This window comes from Capricornis sumatraensis, chromosome 3 (genome assembly GCF_032405125.1).
Source record: "Capricornis sumatraensis isolate serow.1 chromosome 3, serow.2, whole genome shotgun sequence".
NCBI lineage: Eukaryota > Metazoa > Chordata > Mammalia > Artiodactyla > Bovidae > Capricornis > Capricornis sumatraensis.
The window spans coordinates 178,632,369-178,649,260 of NC_091071.1; the positions used below are offsets into that span (position 1 = coordinate 178,632,369).

Sequence of the window (16,892 nt, forward strand, 5' to 3'; positions counted from 1 at the left end):
TGTGTGTGTCGGTCGCTCAGTCGTGTCTGACTCTTCGCGACCCCATGGACTGTAGCCTGCTGGGCTCCTCTGTCCATGGGGTTCTCCAGGCAAGAGTACTGGAGTTGCCATGCCCTCCTCCAGGGGAGCTTCCCAACGCAGGGATCGAACCAGGGTCTCCTGCACTGCAGGCAGATGCTTTACCATTTGAGCCACAGGGAAGTCGTAACAGACGTGTCAACCTGGTCCTATCAGAACTGAATTTTGCACCCAACACACAGCCCTAGCTGGTCTGCCTGTCCTCACGCTGCAGGAAGGAGCCCCTTCACTGCAATGCGGGGTCTTGGCCCCAGACGCCAGAGCCAGCTCCTCTCTTGCGATGTCCCCCCACTTCCGGTCTGTCCGTGAGTCCTGCTCACTCTTCGCCCGTCCCTTCCTCCCGCCCCCACCCCAGCCAGCTCATCACCACCTCTCCTCCTGGGGCTCCCAGCCTCCGCTTTCACGACCTCGCCAATAGCTAAAGCAAATCTTTCAACAACACAGATATAGAGGCAAGATCAAGCTCGAGGGGTCCTCGTGGCCTCCAGTATACAAGTCAGACTCTCATGACCCAGAATGTTCTACAGCAGCAGTTCTCAAGCCTGCCTGCCTGTTGGAATCACCTTAGGGGCTTTGAACAACTGAGGCCTGGGTTGTGTCCCACCCCACCACCTCCCCCCCCAGCCCGTAGAGTTCTGACTTGACCAGTGGGGCGTGGCCTGGGCAGCAGGAGTGTGTCAAGTCCCCAGATGTTCTTGACGTGGACCATGGATGCCAGCACTGGCCTCATCCGGGGGGTGATCGGAGCCATGGGCTCTAAGCCCCACCCCCAGGCCCGCAGAATGAGAATCTGCTTTGGAACAAGAGGCTGCTGGGCAAGGTCAGGTTCAAGAGGCTGCTCCTGAGATGGGGCCACTGCTGACTCCTCCTCGGTCTCCGAGCTCCTCGTGGGGCTCGTCAACCCCAGCCTCTCTGGGGTCGTTTCCACTCTCCTTGTCACTCGGAGCTTGTTCCCAGCCCGGGCCCTTGTCTTCCCCTCTGCCAGAGTCCTCACTCCCTGGCCTTGGCGTGGCTGCTTCCTCTTGCCATCCAGGCATCCAGGAGCACCCTGTCACCCTGTGCTTCCGGCAAGACCCCAGGGATGTCAGCTCCACGGGGACGAGGTTCTCACCTGCCTTGTTCACCCTTGTCCACTGAGGTCCTCAGTTAAGAAACATTGTTAAATGGCGAATGAATACTTAGGTCAAGCCCTGACCGTGATACGTGCAACCCGTCGCCAGAACCTCATTTTGTCCACACCCCACCCCCAAGGGTGCTGCCTGATGCTGGGCCTGCAATTCCTCGGGGCTGATTCTGGATGAAGATACTGTCTCTGAAAGGCCCCTGGTAAAAGGCAAATTGCCAAAGCCTGCCCTGTCCAGATTCTGGTGGCTCAGATGATAAAGAATCTGCCCACAATGCAGGAGACCTGGGTTCAATCCCTGGTTTGGGAAAACCCCCTGAGGAAGGGACTAGCTAGACTCTGGTGTTCTTGCCTGGAGAATCCCATCGACAGAGGAGCCTGGTGGGCTACAGTCCGTGGGGTCACAGTCAGACACGGCTGAGTGACTAACACTTTCACTTTCCCCACTCTCTTACCCTTCTCTCCCCCACCCCGCCCCTGGCCCAGGTCCCATTGGCACAGGGGCTCAGCCCCGTTGCCTGGGGAGTCCCCCTGAGGGGGAAGGTTCTGCAAGATAGGGAAGTTCTCCCAGCTCTTGGGATAGTCACTCCCCTTCTCCGCGCTGAGCTTGGTCCCCATAGAGAGGGTCTGAGATCTATACTCCATAGGGTTCAACATAATGATGGACGGGAAAGTTGTGCTGGCCGTTTGAAATAATTCCACATTTAGATAACCTGTTAGCTTCCCTGCTGGCTCAGACGGTGAAGCGTCCACCTGCAATGCAGGAGACCCGGGTTTGACTCCTGGGTCTGGAAGATCCCCTGGAGAAGGGCATGGTGACTCACTCCAGTGTTCTTGCCTGGAGAATCCTGTGGCCAGGGGAGCCTGGTGGGCCACAGTCCATGGGGTCGCAGAGTCGGACACGACTGAGTGACTTCACCTCACTGCATCAATCTAACAGATCTCTGCTGAGACCTTGTGTTGGACACTGAGGTCCTAGAGGTGAAGGAAGGAGGTTCCTTGTCTTGAGAGACAAGACCCATCCTCGCCGATTGGGGGTGGGGCGGGGGTGGGGGGCAGCAGAGGTAGGGGCCCCCTCCTTGCAATACCCCAGTGTATCACCAGAGGGCAGCAGACAGCTGTGCAAGCACCTCCCTCCCCAGGAGCGAACCTGGTGAGAAGGGTGCGTTCTGGGGGTCCCAGGGGTGTCTAGTGGGCCGGGGACAAACAGAGAATGAGGGCAGGTCGGTGCAGCACGCTGATCTGTGCCAACTGTGGGCTCAAAGAGTACATCCACCTCGGTCACTGCGTCTAAGGTCTCCACTAATCCAAGACCCAATCCCAGGTAAGCACCCCTGACCTGCAACCCCAGGGTGGGTGGGGGCCCACCGGAGCCTTGGGACCCAGGGTCTGTGCAGCTGGGGAGATTCTGGGGCCCCAGAGGGGCTCCAAGCCAAGAGAGGCAAGGCGTGCAGGGAGAGGAGAGGGACATGTATTCTGCCTGCGTGCGCGCCCCTGTGCCTGCGTGCGCGCCCCTGTGCCTGCGCGCGCCCCTGTACCTCCAAGTGCAGAGAATGGGAGGGCAAGGCCCCAGGCGCGGAGAGAGGGAAGGGGAGCTGAAGTAAAGAAGAGGAGGTCATGCTAAGAAAGGAAAGCCACGGAAGCAGAAAAAAAGACGGAAATTCAAGAAACGAGAAGATCAGCCTTCACTGGTGGGAAGCGAAGGGAGGCAGGAACGGGCCTTCGCAGCATCCTGAGCTCCACCATGTGCTAGCGATGCTGGCCCGCCCCGGCTGGGCAGGGAGGGCAGGTTTGTGTGAGCGGATGATTGCCACCTGGGCTGAGAAGAGCTGAATGCCACGCACAGGCTGCTCCTGGAGAACCGTGGGTAGCATCGACTCTGCGCAGGGGCAACAGGGCTGGGGAGGGCTGGGCTTCAGAAAGGTGAAGAAGGCCAGACGGCCGCTGGCGGAGTGGAGGGGAGACCCGTGTCAGCGCCAGGAGCAGTGGCGGAGGGGAAAGCAGGGCGGGCTGGGGGCGCTGTCACGCTCAGCGGGGATGTGGGCGCAGCGGCGGAGGCGTGTTTGCCTAAATGGACTTCCCAGCCGCTCCACGGAACTGATGCCGCCGGCGGAGGCAGCCGAGCAGACCTGGGAGTCGCACTTCTGGGGCCAGGATCGGGCGTCAGTCGGTCTCCTCGGCCAGGGTGTCGAGGGGCCAGGAACTGCCAGGCAGCGTCTAGTTTCAAGGTGATAACTAACCCTGGCAGTTTCCTACCTGAAGGCATCAAGCGGCTGGGACCGCAGACCCACTGTATGCCAGCGTGCGTGTGTGACCTCATGCGTGTGCGTGTCGGGATGAAGACACAGGTCACCCACCCTCACTAAGTCGCTTGAATCTCCAGCGCCTGCCAGGGGGCCTGGCATGGGCTGGTCACTCATAACTGAGCCTGTGCTTGATGGCCTAGGAGGCCTACTGTGGCTCCAGGGCCCCCGAGAATGCCACAGCTTGGGTGGGAACTCAGGCTCCCCCATGCACAAGCTGTGTGCCCTTGGACAAGTGACCGTCCCTCTCTGTTCTTTCGTGTCATCATCTATACAAACAGGATCCGGTGAGCCTGAGGTCTGCGCTCCATGAGATGGTTGCAGTGGTTAGACATGATGATGGATGGGAAAAAAGGGTTTGCTGACTGTCTAAAATGATAACTCCATATCTGGATAACCTGTCAGCCTATTGATTCAGGAAACGTTTACGGAGGCCCTGGGCTCTTGTCCCAGCCCCTGTGTCAGGCGCCGAGGATCTAGAGACCAAGAAGGGAGAGGCCAGCTCTGAGAGACGGGACCCGGGAGGGGTGGCTGAGAGCGGGCATCCCTGAAGAGCACTCCCCGTGGCCTGACACAGAGGGCGGGGCCAGAACTCTGCTCTGCCGGATGCCCTGAGGGTGGGAGGTCTGGCATGGGGTCCACTGAAAGCTCTGGCTCAGGAAACGTGGGTTCCCTCCACCTTTGGGTAAATCCCGGGAAGCTATAGCAAGAATACCTTGTTCCTGGGCCCCACCCCCAGTCAAGGCCCCACTGCCTGAGAAACTTCTGTCTTCAGTCTTCCGACGGACAGCTCGTGGTATTTGGGGGTGAGGACCCCTGAGGCTCTGGAAATGGCTGGTGCCTGGGAGGACACCCTGGACTGCTCCAGCTATTGTGTCATCTTTAATCCAAACAAGTCTTGCCCCTGGGGGCTTTAGGACATTGTCGCCCAAGGCTGCCGGCAGCAACTACAGTTATCTGCAGCAGCTAATTCTAAAGCTGCTTCCCCGGGAATTCTCTGGCCTCCTACATCGGAGCAGGTGGAAGGAGCTGTGTGTATCATAGCTTTCCACCCTCGCTGCCAACATCTTTTACCTGGAAGACTTTTTAAAAGACTGCTTCCCCAGGCCTTGCTCCAGGCATCTTGGTGGGGCCCAGGAATTGATATTTTTAAGCAACTCCCAAGGCGACCCTAATGCAGGTGGAGTGCTGATCAGCCCGTGGTGCAGACACCGTCACCACCACCGAGGGTTTGTTGCGCTCAGGCGAGGTAACAGGCAGCCTCTCCTTGGGTTGGGCTGAGAGGAGTGGACTCGGCTGAAAATTCCCTGGGAGGCGGGCTGCAGCCCCCACTCCTAAAATAATCCCTGGGTTTGATGTGGGGACCCGGCTGCTCCTTGGGGCTGGAGACCTGGGGTGTTCAACTCTGATGAGGCTCAGAGGCAGCTGTTATGAAACATGAGTGTTGAAGCGGCTCAAGGTTCTCCTTGAAACATCACTCTGGCTCGTTCGAATTCCTGGATGGGAGATTTCGGGGTGGGAGGGAGGCGTGGGTCTGCAGGCCAAGGACTAGACGTGACCTTGACGACTGAATGGGCAGGGTCTGAGTTCACCTGCTCTCCCAGCGCACAGTAGGGCAGCCTGCCACATAACAGGGATCCAGCGTGTGTTTGCTGAGTGCTTGAATGAATGAAGAAATGAAGGACCATCTCCTGGACAAGTAGCACGGGTTCTGAATGTCCTTGAGACAATGATGTGTGGTCCCTGATAACGCGCAGAGGGAGGCGAGCTGCGGAATTCACTCTTGCAAATCACCAAGGGGCAAAGCGCACTTTTCTTGGTACCAACAGCGGAGGAGGAGCTTGCCCAGCCTGCTAACGGCAGACACTACAGAAGGGACCCTGAACACTTCAAAGGGAAGCAAACCCCTCTCTTCTCTTTGGACCCGACAGTGACTGCGTCTATTTAAAAACCAGCTCCATTTTTTCCTTTGAGCAGATTCCAGAGAGCTGAGACTTTGGAACCTCCGTCTGCCCAGGCAGAGAAACCTCACTACGACATCAGCCCTCCCCTCCCTGCCTCCGGGCCTTTGCACACGCTGTGGCCTCCACCTGTGGCCTCCTGGGCTCCTTTGTCTAAAAAGCCTACCCTTCTCGGTGGTTCGCCCGGTCTCCCCATCTCTGATTCATCACCACATTACATCTGCACGCTCCCCGCGACGGCCACCACCTGACCACCTGAACTGCTCGCTATTTATCTCCATGTTTTCTCTCCTCTTTCTTTCATCCCACAAATATTTATAGTTCTCTCTAAATGCCAAGTAGGCTCTGGGGTCACTGAGATGAAAAGGAGGGAGCAGAGCCTCGAGGAGATCACAGGCTCGTGGGGGTGGGGGCGGGGGAGCAGGCTTTAAGCTCACGGAGGCGGAGGCTGCCTCGTGCCCGCCGCTGAGCACCGCGCCCCCGGGTCCGCGCCGGGAACGCCGCAAATGCTCAATACGAGCTACCAGCTACCGACGGGCTACGTGAACACATGGCTCCCCGCATAATAAAGGAAGCGGCATTCCTCCCGCACCCTCAATCCTCCCGGCTCTCCTTCCGTTTACCCGTTGTCTCCCACGCCTCCCCCTCCCCCGATAAATATGAATCAGAAGGTGTAGCTTGCTCTCACATCCAGCGCCAAGCCCCCAGCTCTGCTCCACCTTCCCAGCTGTTCTCAGCCTCCTGCGGCTTTGAGCGGCTGGGAGGATGCGGCTCTGGGACCGGTGCTTGGTAACCTGTTCCTGGGGAATGGACATCAGACCCCAGGGGGAGGGCTGGCTCCCAGTCCCACCTCCGCCTCCTGGCCCTGGCCAGCCCGAGGCGAGAGTCCTGCTCCCTCTCCTAACTTAGCTCAGATTTGGAATTTCAGTCCTGAGACCTCAGAAGAGACGGCTCTCCCTCCCCAGACTCCTCTACAGAAGGCACTGTCTTCCTCTCCTGGAACCTCCAACTCACCCTCCGCCTGGCAACCAGGGCGAGCTTCACACGACACACACCACGTGGGACCCTGACCTCCACTGGCTTCCAGGTCGCGGAGAAGAAAGGCCGATGTGTCTCCGTGCTCCTGAACTCTGGCCACGCTGGTCCTCTGGCAGCTCGCCAAGCTCTTTCTCGCCTCAGGGCCTTTGCACTTGCCACACCTTTGACCTGAGATGCCCTCCCGACCTCCACCCCATCTGTCTGGCTTCCTTTACCCTAGAGATCCCTGCTCGGGCATCATCTCCCGTGAGAAACCCTGTAGCGTGCTCCCGCCTCACGTATTCCCTGACTCGCATCATCTCCATCCCCTTCCCTTATTGCCTTCACACAGGCATCACCAACTGTAGATATTTCTCCTTATTCTTTCAAACACATTTTTACCATCTGTCTCTTCTCACCCCCTGTATTGCAAGGCTCACCAGAGCAGATCTGATTATGTCTCGTTCACCATCTTATCCCCAGCACCATCCCTGACATGCAGCAATTGCTCGATTCCTTTGTGATAAATAAATGATGCCCGTGTTGGGGAAAGGTGCGGAAGCCTGAATTCCATCTTCCTAAGTTTATTCCACAGCAGGGAGAGCATCCGTGGAAGACATCCACCCCGCCTTCCACCACTAACTCATCCACTCCACAATTATCTACAAATTGTGCAGGGAATGCTGGGCTGGGGGCTGGGGAGACAGCCGTGAAAACATCACCCCCAATCCCTGTCCTCATGGGACTGCTGGTCAAGCGCAGGAGGCACTTTGAATACCCAGTGTGGGGGCAGGGAGTGGGGCGGGTGGGGTGAGGGTGGAAAGGCGCTGGGGAGCTGCCCCAGCCTGAGCAGTCAGGAAGGGCTTCCTGGAGGAAGCAGCATTTCAGCTGAAACTGAAGGATGAGTAGGGCCTTGGCGGGCCAGGCATGGGGAGGGCACACTCTTGACCCCTGGAGCCTAGATTTCCGTCATGGACAAAAGAGGGCCGGTGAAGCCTGTTCGGTGTTCTTGGAGACACCCCGGGCTGATGGCATGGGACAGGGACTGCAGACGGCTTCGGGGAATGGAGGGGGCGCCCTGTGGAGGGGGAAGCACGGGCGGGGAAGGCTCACTGGGCTTCACCCGGACCTCCAAGGTCAGGACTGCCATCTGGGGACGGCCACTCACTGCAGGGATTAACGTGCTTTGCCCACACGATCCCCCGTTGGAAGGGGAAGCCACCCACCTGTCCGCCTGGGCCTGGCTGATGGCACAGGTGAATGGGGCCTGAGGCCGGGGCCGGGAGGACAGGTGGGGAGGACGGTGGGCGTGCAGGAGGCCAGCAGGTGGGACTGTCGCCCACATCCTCTGTCCCCACTTAGCGGCCCCTGAGAGGCAGAACCGGAATCAAGGAGTTGACTGGGAGCTGATGGCTTATTTGGGAGGCTGGACCTAGAGTGGGGATGGAGGGGGAAGGCAGGTGACACAGATGCCTCTTGGAGCTTATTCCAGGGAGAAGCTGAGCCCCGGTCCAGCTGGGGAACATGTGGGCAGCAGGGAAGACGCGTGGGAATAGCTGCCCCGAGGTGCAAGGGGGGTGGTGCTGCGTGCAACACCGCCCGTCGGTCATCGGCCAGGCTGTCCCCAGACGCCCTGGCACTTGGGCTCCAGCGTCTGAACACCCGCCTCGGCCCACCACCGACGTCTCCTGCCCAGCCCACGGGTCTCAGCCCAGGGCGCCCATCCTGGGAGGCTCTGCCTGGCCCCCCAGCACCTTACTCCTCCTGACCCTGCAAGCGGCCCCGTGTCTTTGCAGAGCTTGTCACGATGCATTTATAGTGATCTTGCGTCTAGTTTCCGCCGGGTCTTCCCCATGAGAGTGTGAAGGCCACTCTTTCTCGTTCCTCGCTGGATCCCCAGCACCTTGCATCATGCCAGCTCTTAGTAGGTGCTCAATTAAATATCCCTTGGACTTCCCTGGTGGCTCAGACAGTAAAGTGTCTGCCTACAATGCGGGAGACCCGGGTTCAATCGCTGGGTTGGAAAGATCTCCTGGAGAAGGAAATGGCAACCCACTCCAGTATTCCTGCCTGGAGACTCCCATGGATGGAGGAGGCTGATAGGCTATAGTCCACGGGGTCGCAAAGAGTGGACATGACTGAGTGACTTCACTTTCTTTCTTTCTTTTCTTTGAAGGGATAAATTGCTGTCAGTTCCAAGCTGGAAGTTCTGGGCTCTGAGGCTTTGAACTAGAAAGACATGTGATAGATGGAATCTTGGGGTGGGGGGGGGTGGTCCTGGGAAGGACAGTGACCTGCCCAAGAGATCATGAACTGAAGTCCTACACCTGCACCCCCACCTGGGACAGAAGCCCTGGCACCCCACCCAACTCTCACCACTCGGGGCCCCCCACCAGTGGCGAGAGAAGCTCTGGGAGTCCCTAGGACTCCCCTGGCCGCCCAGAAACTGCTCTCTGCCAACTCTGGTTCATCTTCTCAGCCTCTTCTGACCCCGCTCTCCCTGCTGGAAAGGAAGCGGCCCAGACAGCTGTGCAGCTGGGACTCTCTCTAGATGAGATGCATTAATTTGCAAATATCTTCATTTATATGTGAATGCAGAGTCCCGTGCCCCTTGCCAGCCCAAACGAGCCCTGCAGGCTGAGGAGCAGATTCGCCAACACAGCTGCTCTGTGGCCTCGACTCCACGATCAGACCAGGCCCGAGAGGCTCTGCTCCTTCCTTCCCTTCCCCGTGGCCCCCTGCCCTGCTGCTCTCGGCCTGGGAGACCCCCCCTGGTGCCTGAGGTCCTGGGAGAAGCCTGGGGAAGAAGCGAGCCCCGCCACGGCTGTGCTGTGTCTGTGACCCTGGACGAGTCTCCTCCCCTCCGGGCCTCAGTTTCCTCATTTGTAAAACAGGGAAGGCTGCATGGTGGAGGGCTAGGATGACACGGGTTGGAGCCTGACCAAGTTGATGTTGTTCCAGTTGGGGACCCTTGGGTGAGTCCTGAACTGAATTTTGACCTCATCTGTAAAATCAGGACCATAGAAAATAATAATAGCAACAATACCTGCCTGCGTTCAAGGTGTCGTTAGTGATGGTTAAGAGAAAGAGTGCGTGTAAGGAAGCTTTATGAGATTAAGAAAAAGATGACAGCTTTTTATTTTAATGGTGAGGCAGAGGCTTTTTCCTAGGCACTAACAGCAGACGTGCACGGCTCAGGGGCTGGGGCTGCACTTGCAGGGATGACTCACTCGTGAGAGCCTCACGGGGCTGCTGGGAGCTTCTTTGTGTTGTCATCCCCTTTCAGAGACCAGGAAACTCGGGCACAGAGTTACCACTCCGAGAGATTACACTGCAACAAGGGGCTGGAGGAGCCAGGATCAGAACTCAGGCCATCAGACTTGAGTCTCACCAAAACCCCACGACAACTGTTTAAGGCAATGTCAGTGCCAACTTGGCACTTGCCAAGGGCACTTGCCATCTGCCTCTGTGGGGACGGAATCCTGTGCAGCTGCAGCTGTTGACCTTTGACCTTCAGGGGAGTTCAGGGTGAATAGCAGGAGTGAGACACTTTGTGTTGCAGGTGAAGAATTCGCCTGCCAGAGCAGGAGACGCAAGAGGCGTGGGTTCCATCCCTGGGCTAGAAAGATCCGCTGGAGGAGGAAGTGGCTACCCACTCTAGTATTCTTGCCTGGAGAATCCCCTTGGACAGAGGAGCCTGGTGGGCGACAGTCCAGGGGGTCGTAAAGAGTCAGATGCCGCTGAGCACTTGCATGTTCGTGCACTCTCACACACACGCAGCACACACGTGTTCCAGGGTGTGGAACGGACCTTTAAATAGTTAGATATTTTCAGGAACTGATTTCATGAGTCCAATCCTTGCACCTCCTCATATCTAGAAAAACACTAAATCCCTTCATGGTGACGTCAGCCCCTTGTGACAAGCCGAGAACCTTCAGTAAGATAAGTGCTTGATTGCATGAACACCGCCTTCACCAGAATCACCTCCCCTCCTCTTTGGCACAGTCTCCCAGAGCTGCCTGAGACACTGGGCTGCAGCCCCCACGTTGCCCCGAGTAAGACTTAACTTGGAGCTCGCGCACTACGCATCCTTTTTAAGTCAACACCAACCATATTAAGCCTGTCTAACAGGTGAGGACACCCAGGCCGAGAGAGGTCAAGGTCCTTGTGGTCAAAGGTAACTCAGCAGGGAGTAGCTGAGCTGGGGTTTGAACCAGGCCTTTGGACACCAGGGCTGCAATCTGGATGCGTGAGATGGAGGGCGTCAGGGATGTTCGGACAGTCTCTAGGTTGCCTTCCTGGCTCAGAAACCAGATGCAAGGAGTTACTCTGGAGCCCACACTTCCAGGAGCAGGTGTGCATGTGTGTGTGTGTGTGTGTGTGCGTGCGCGCGCGTGCATGTGCGTGTGTGCATGTGTGCGTGTGCGTGCGTGCGCGTGTGTGCGTGTGCATGCATGCTCAGTTGTGCGTGTGTGCACGTGTGAGTGTGTATGCACGTGTGTGTGCACACATGTGCGCACGCGTGTGCACACATGCTCAGTTGTGCATGCGTGTGTGTGTGTGTGTGCGCGCACGCAATGCTCAGTTGTGTCCAGCTCTGTGACCCCATGGAGTATAGCCCACCAGGTTCCCCTATCTATGGAATTTCCCGGATAGGAATACTGGAGTGGGTTGCCATTTCCTCCTCCAGAGGATCTTCCTAACCCAGGGGTTTTCGAACAGGTGTCTCCAGCATCGGCTGCGTTGGCAGGTGGGTTCGTTGCCGCTGAGCCATGTGGGAAGTCAGGAGTGGGTAGGGGACCGACAGTGATGGGGCGCAGGGGGCTGTTGTTTCAGAGCCCGTGGTAAGCAGGCAGGGGTGCGGCAGATGGGGCTGCTCTCTGGGAGGCCTGGAGGGGATCCAGACATTCACTTGTGCAATCATTTGTGCCTCCCAGAATACTTTCTTTTCCAAAATGAGTTTTCACCTTTTTCTCTGCACTCTGATGGTGACCTGCTTGTCTTGCCTGTATGCGTGCCAAGTTGCTTCAGTCGTGTCCGACTCTTTACGACCCCATGGACTGTACCCCACCAGGCTCCTCTGTCCAAGGAAGTCTCCAGGAAAGAGTACTGGAGTGTGTTGCCATGCTTTAGGATTTAGACCTTCCCGATCCAGGGATCAAACCCACGCCTCTTATAACTCCTGCATCGACAGTGGGCTCTTTACCACTAGCGCCACCTGGGAACCCAAACCTGCTTGTCTTGGGTGTGCTTAGAGAGACCCCAGGTTCTTTCTGGAGGTGGGTGCAGGAGAAATCATGAGTAGACAGATGAAGGCATCTGTGTGGTGGCTTGTACGTCTTTCCAGAGTCTACATTCTCACCAGATTCCCCCAGTAAACGCTCAGTCTGAGCTCCTGACACGAAGCCCAAAGAGAAGCACCCAGAAAGGTCCTCCAGGGGAGCACGCCCACCTTCCGTTTTTACCTAAGCATACATGGAAGGACCGCAGGCCAGATTCTCTCTGCAGACTGACTCTGCCCTTGGCAATCTTCTTGTCCCACTTTCTGATTTTACCCACAGGGAAACTGAGGCCCAAAGGGCCAAGGAGGGTACTAGGGTCATCCGCTCAATTTGCGAATTTCACTGTACACCTGCTGTGTGTCGGGCCTCGTGTTGAGAGCTGAGGATACAAGGTGGTGGGGAGACCTTGTCTTCCTTCTGAAAAACCTGGGTAAGGAGAGTGGGGCCTTATCCTCCTGGTGGGTCAGGAATAAGACATTAAGCAGGGATGTGGCAGGTACCCCACGAAACATAGCGCAAGTCAGCTCGCAGCATGCGGGTCAGCAGGCACCAGCTCCTGCCAGGCCTGACGGGGCAGGCCTGTCCTCTAGCTTGGGAGCAGACTGCCGCTTCCTGCCTGGCCACCAGCCAGAGCCAACTCATCGGACATGAGTCTGAGCAAGCTCTGGGAGATAGTGAAGGACAGGGAAGCCTGGCGTGCTGCCGTCCATGGGGTTGCCAAGGGGTGGACACAACTTAAGTGACCAAACAACAACCAGGCAAAGCATTTGGCTATGTAATGTGAGAAAGCGTGCACGCGTGTGTGCAAAAATGTGCATGTCCAGGGCTGAAGCTACTCTTCATTAGTGCAGTGAGACCCCTCTGGCGGTGGGGGTGTACTGGAGGAGCCGCGGTCGTGGGCTTTGGGGAAGGTCAGCTCTGCTGGGGCAAGGGGCTGCCTAAAGAAGGTGTCACACCCCAGGACCTGCTCACTTCAGTTCTGAAGGCTGATGAGTTTACCAGGTGATCAAAGGGAACGGGACCCAGTGAATATAAAGCATCAGAGCACCAAAACAGGAATGGGGCTTTTTAGAGAGAGATGGGAGGGGAGTGCGGCCCACCCGCCTGGAACGCGGCAGGGCCTGGACTGGGATCCGCTACCTTAAAGCCTTCTAGAAAAGGGGGCAGGTGCAGAAATACTAAGTATCTCCACCCCCAGGGGCTCTTCCTTCCCCATCCTGGTCTGCCTTGGACCTGGGGCCTGGTTGTGCAGGGTCTGCTTTCCTTCCCAAGCTGGAAGCCCTGGGAACACACAGAGTGTGTTCCACGGGCTTCTGACCCGGGTGGAGCCAGTCCAGCTCCCGTCTCTGGCATTCCTGGCTGTGTGGCCTTTGGTTATTCACTCACCCTCTCTGGACCTCAGTCTTCACCTGGAAACGGGGTTTGGAAAACCCCACCTCGCGGGACTGTAGGAGGAGCGCCCGGGAGGCCAACGTGAAGGGTCCGCTCCCTGCGGCAGAGCGGCCCCCTGAGCCCTGCCCTTCACCCTCCTCCAGGGGATGACCCCCCTCGGGAAGGGGCCCCCCTTCTGCAGCAGAACCCCAGCTCTGCCTTCCGAGCCCGTGGAGGGTCCTCCCGAGACGCCGCCCCCGAGCCTGCAGGCGCCGCGGGTGGGAGCGAGAAGGCTGGGGAGGCGGCCCCCCGGCCCCCCGGGCCCCGGCCCTTACCTGACCGTGGACTGGTACACCAAGTCCTCGCGCCGGCGGTAGCTCTCCATGTGTGAGAAGTTGGTGGAGAACATGGCGTCGAAGGTGAAGATCTTCTGCTTGATGGTGCCGCCATCCGTCACCTGCAACGCAGCACAGAGGAGCCGGGGTGAGCGCTCAGCCAGCCCCGCCTTTCCCAGGGCAGAGGGTGGGCTCCCGAGACAAGGAGAGGCAGGCAGCCCCGGGGGGACTCCCTGGGGGAGGTATCGTGAGCATTGCTCTCACCCTCCCGGGTCGTCCATCCCCACTTGACGGTGTGCAGGCTGAGGCTCTGAACTCAAGTCCCTCCCTGAGGCCTGACGGTTCAGCAGGAGCAGGGCCATCCTTCTCTCGGGCTCATCCCAGGGCACCAGGTGAGGCCACTTCCGTGATCCCACTGATCGGCCTTGCCAAGGTGGTGACCAAAGCTTGGGGAGCTGCCCCGCCTGGGGCACAGACCCTAAATGTGTTTGGCCCAAAGCCATCCTTGCCCAAAGAGAGAGGAAAAGGGGCAACAGGCTGAACAGGAAGAGAGGAGAGGAACTGGGGCCGGGAACCAGTCCCCCTGGGCCGAGATCTCGTATGAAAAATGCTAAACGACAACAATTTCTGATAAATTCTACAAGGGGGAGGGCCAGAATAGCAAGGGAGTCCAGAGGCGGGGCAGCACCCAGCCTGGAGACAGAGTAATCCTGGAGGGCTTCCTGAAGGAAGCAATGTCTCAGTCATCTTCTGAAGCAAGAGTGGGAGTCAGCCTGGCGCCTGGAGGGGGGCTCTCGAGGCAGAAAGGACAGCAGCAGAGGCCCTGGCGTGGGAAAGAGCGACGTGTGCTCAGTAAAAGGAGACTATTCAGAGCACCTAGGGCGGAGGGCAAGTGAAGCCAGTGAAATGAGAGCTTCGTTAGGGAGCGCCTGGTAGGCAAAAGAAGTCGGCGCTCCCGAGGGCCGAGAGGGCACAGAGTTTCAGCTTCTGTTTACAAGCTGCTTCTGATTGAAGGGACTTGTCTGGAGACCGAGGAACCTGGGGGAGGCTGGGAAGAACCCAGTCGACTGACGGGGGGGGATGCGGAGAAGATGACACGGTGGGGGGCGTGCCTGCCTCCGGCTGCCCTTGGCACAGGCGAGGAGGGCGGGCACGAGGTCCCCATTTTACACCGGGACACGGAGGCCGCAGAAGGCAGAGGCTCCCGGGAGGTGGCAATAAAGCCCCCGCTGGAGGACAGAGGCTGCTCGAGTGCCCAGCTGCTCACAGCTGATTAAAAGCCAGAGCCCAGTGTGCCCTGATCCCGCCGCCTGCCCGCCCGCACCCCCACCCCCAGGACCGGGCTGCTCCCCGCTAATGAAAGTGTTACTCCACAAAGCAGCAAGGTATGTGTTGTCACTGTTTCAATTATTTATCTGTTTACCCGGCTGCAGTTTTCCGCTTGTCTCAGCAACTCTATTATAGACCGGAGCTTGCAGCCTCTCACCACTCAGCTGGGCTCCGCGCTAACAGCCTGCGACGGGGAGGCCTCATGCCTGGTCCTGGAGAAGTGGAATTAACTCCCTGCGGCTCTGTGTGCTGGAGGCAGGAGAGGGGGCTGGGAGGGTGGCGGCCAGGGAGGGGGTTCCTCCAAGGGGCTTCAGGGATGCGGGAGGTGCTGAAAGCTGCCTGCCCTGGCAGCACCGGATCCTCCGCCTCCCTGGGAGGACCGGCCTCAACACAGCTGGGCCACCCCGGGCACATCTGGATCCCAGCTGACGTGGGCCACATCTGTCTGGCCAAGGTGGTTTTGCTGCTGGTTTTTGGGCTTCCTTGCAGCTCAGACAGTAAAGAATCTGCCTGTAACGCAGGAGACCTGGTTCGATCCCTGGGTCGGGAAGACCCCCTGCAGGAGGGCACGGCAGCCCACTCCAGTATTCCTGCCTGGAGAATCACCATGGACAGAGAAGCCTGGCGGGCTACAGCCCATGGGGTTGCAAAGAATCAGACATGACTGAGCAGCTAACACTTTAAAGAATGGAGATTCAGTTCAATCCAGCCAGCACTTATTGAGTGCCAGCTGTGTGCCAGCCGCAAGCAATGCCAGGATGGATCACCCTCCTGAAACTGCAAGTTCGTGAGAGCAGGAGTCCTCTACCAGTGCTGGGGTCTCCAGGGAGCCCTGGCTGGCGAGGTGCAGAGTGATGGTAACACATTCACGAGCTCCGGGACCCTGAGAGGGGCGGCAGTGAGACTTGCCACTACAAGGCTGCTCCTTGCTGAGCTCACACCTCTGCGTCTCCTGCAGGCTCATCCACAGCTCATGCATTTCCCTTGCTTCCTCTCTGGGGGGTTCACGCTTTTTTGACCGCGCTTGCAGCACAGGGCTTCCCAGGTGGTGCTAGTGGTAAAGAACCTGCCCCCCAGTGCAGGAGACATAGAGACGCGGGTTCGATCCCTGGGTTGGGAAGATCCCCTGGAGGAGGGCATGGCAACCCCCTCCAGTCTTCCTGCCTGGAGAATCCCACGGGCAGAGGAGCCTGGCGGGCCGCGGTCCATGGGGCCACGAGGGGTCAGACAGGACTGAGCAACTAGCACGCAGCACGCAGTGAGTCAGGAGGCTGTCCCAGCCTCTGGCCTCTCCCCTCACCTCTCACCAGTTTCCCAAACGGGGCATCAAGATGGCGGAGGGAGAGGAGCAAAGTGCCCTTAAACCAGAGCCCTGAACTGGGAGACGGTGTCACTGCCTCCTCGCGGGGACATCTGGCAATGTCAGGAGCCAGGCTTGGTTGTCACAGCCCAGGGGCAGGGAAGCCGTAACCCTCTTACAAGGTACAGGACAACTCCCCCCCGCCCCACACACACAAAGAATTATCTGATCCAAGGCTGGGAAATCTGCTTGAAGTCCTTCCCTTTTCGTACAGCAGAATAGACCATAACCTCCCCATTTTGCAGATGAGGAAACTGAGGCTTGGAGAGGCAAGGTGATGCAGCTGAGGCCCCACACTGAGCTCTTGGCAGAGTGCTGGCTCCCAGATCAGGGTTCACATCCCACCCACTAGGCTGCCAAGGGCTGTGAATGAACTAAACCCCCTCCCCGGCCTTCTCTTTACCCTCAGCGGAGGGAAAATGCCAGAAGCCAGCGGAGGTGTGAGGAATTTTCTGCTAAAGTCGTGAAAGTGGAAGGCACCCGCCCGCTTGACTCGCAGCCTCGCCTCCCTTCAGGTGCTGCTGTTTCATCTCCTCCTAAATGCGGCAGCCCTTATCGGCCCAATCTCAACTTTCACTCCATTTTTTTTTTTTATTTTATTATACAAAGCAGGGTAAAAAATATCTGTCAGTAAAACTGCCTCCTCAAATTTATTTTCCAGGACTGAGGTTTTTATTGCTGGGAAAAGACACCCACACCCTGCGTACACTCACAGGTACCCACACACACACCC

General features: G+C 58.1%; 1 protein-coding gene across 1 annotated transcript in view; it reads right to left on the reverse strand.

The window, feature by feature from the left end:
- The window catches only part of IGSF21 (immunoglobin superfamily member 21), a 274,518-nt gene that overhangs the window by 72,039 nt on the left and 185,587 nt on the right, over positions 1 to 16,892 (reverse strand). Inside the window, exon 3 of the mRNA XM_068969274.1 lies at positions 13,471 to 13,592. Within this exon, the coding sequence (XP_068825375.1) occupies positions 13,471 to 13,592 (122 nt within the window). The remainder of the gene's footprint in view (positions 1 to 13,470; positions 13,593 to 16,892) is intronic.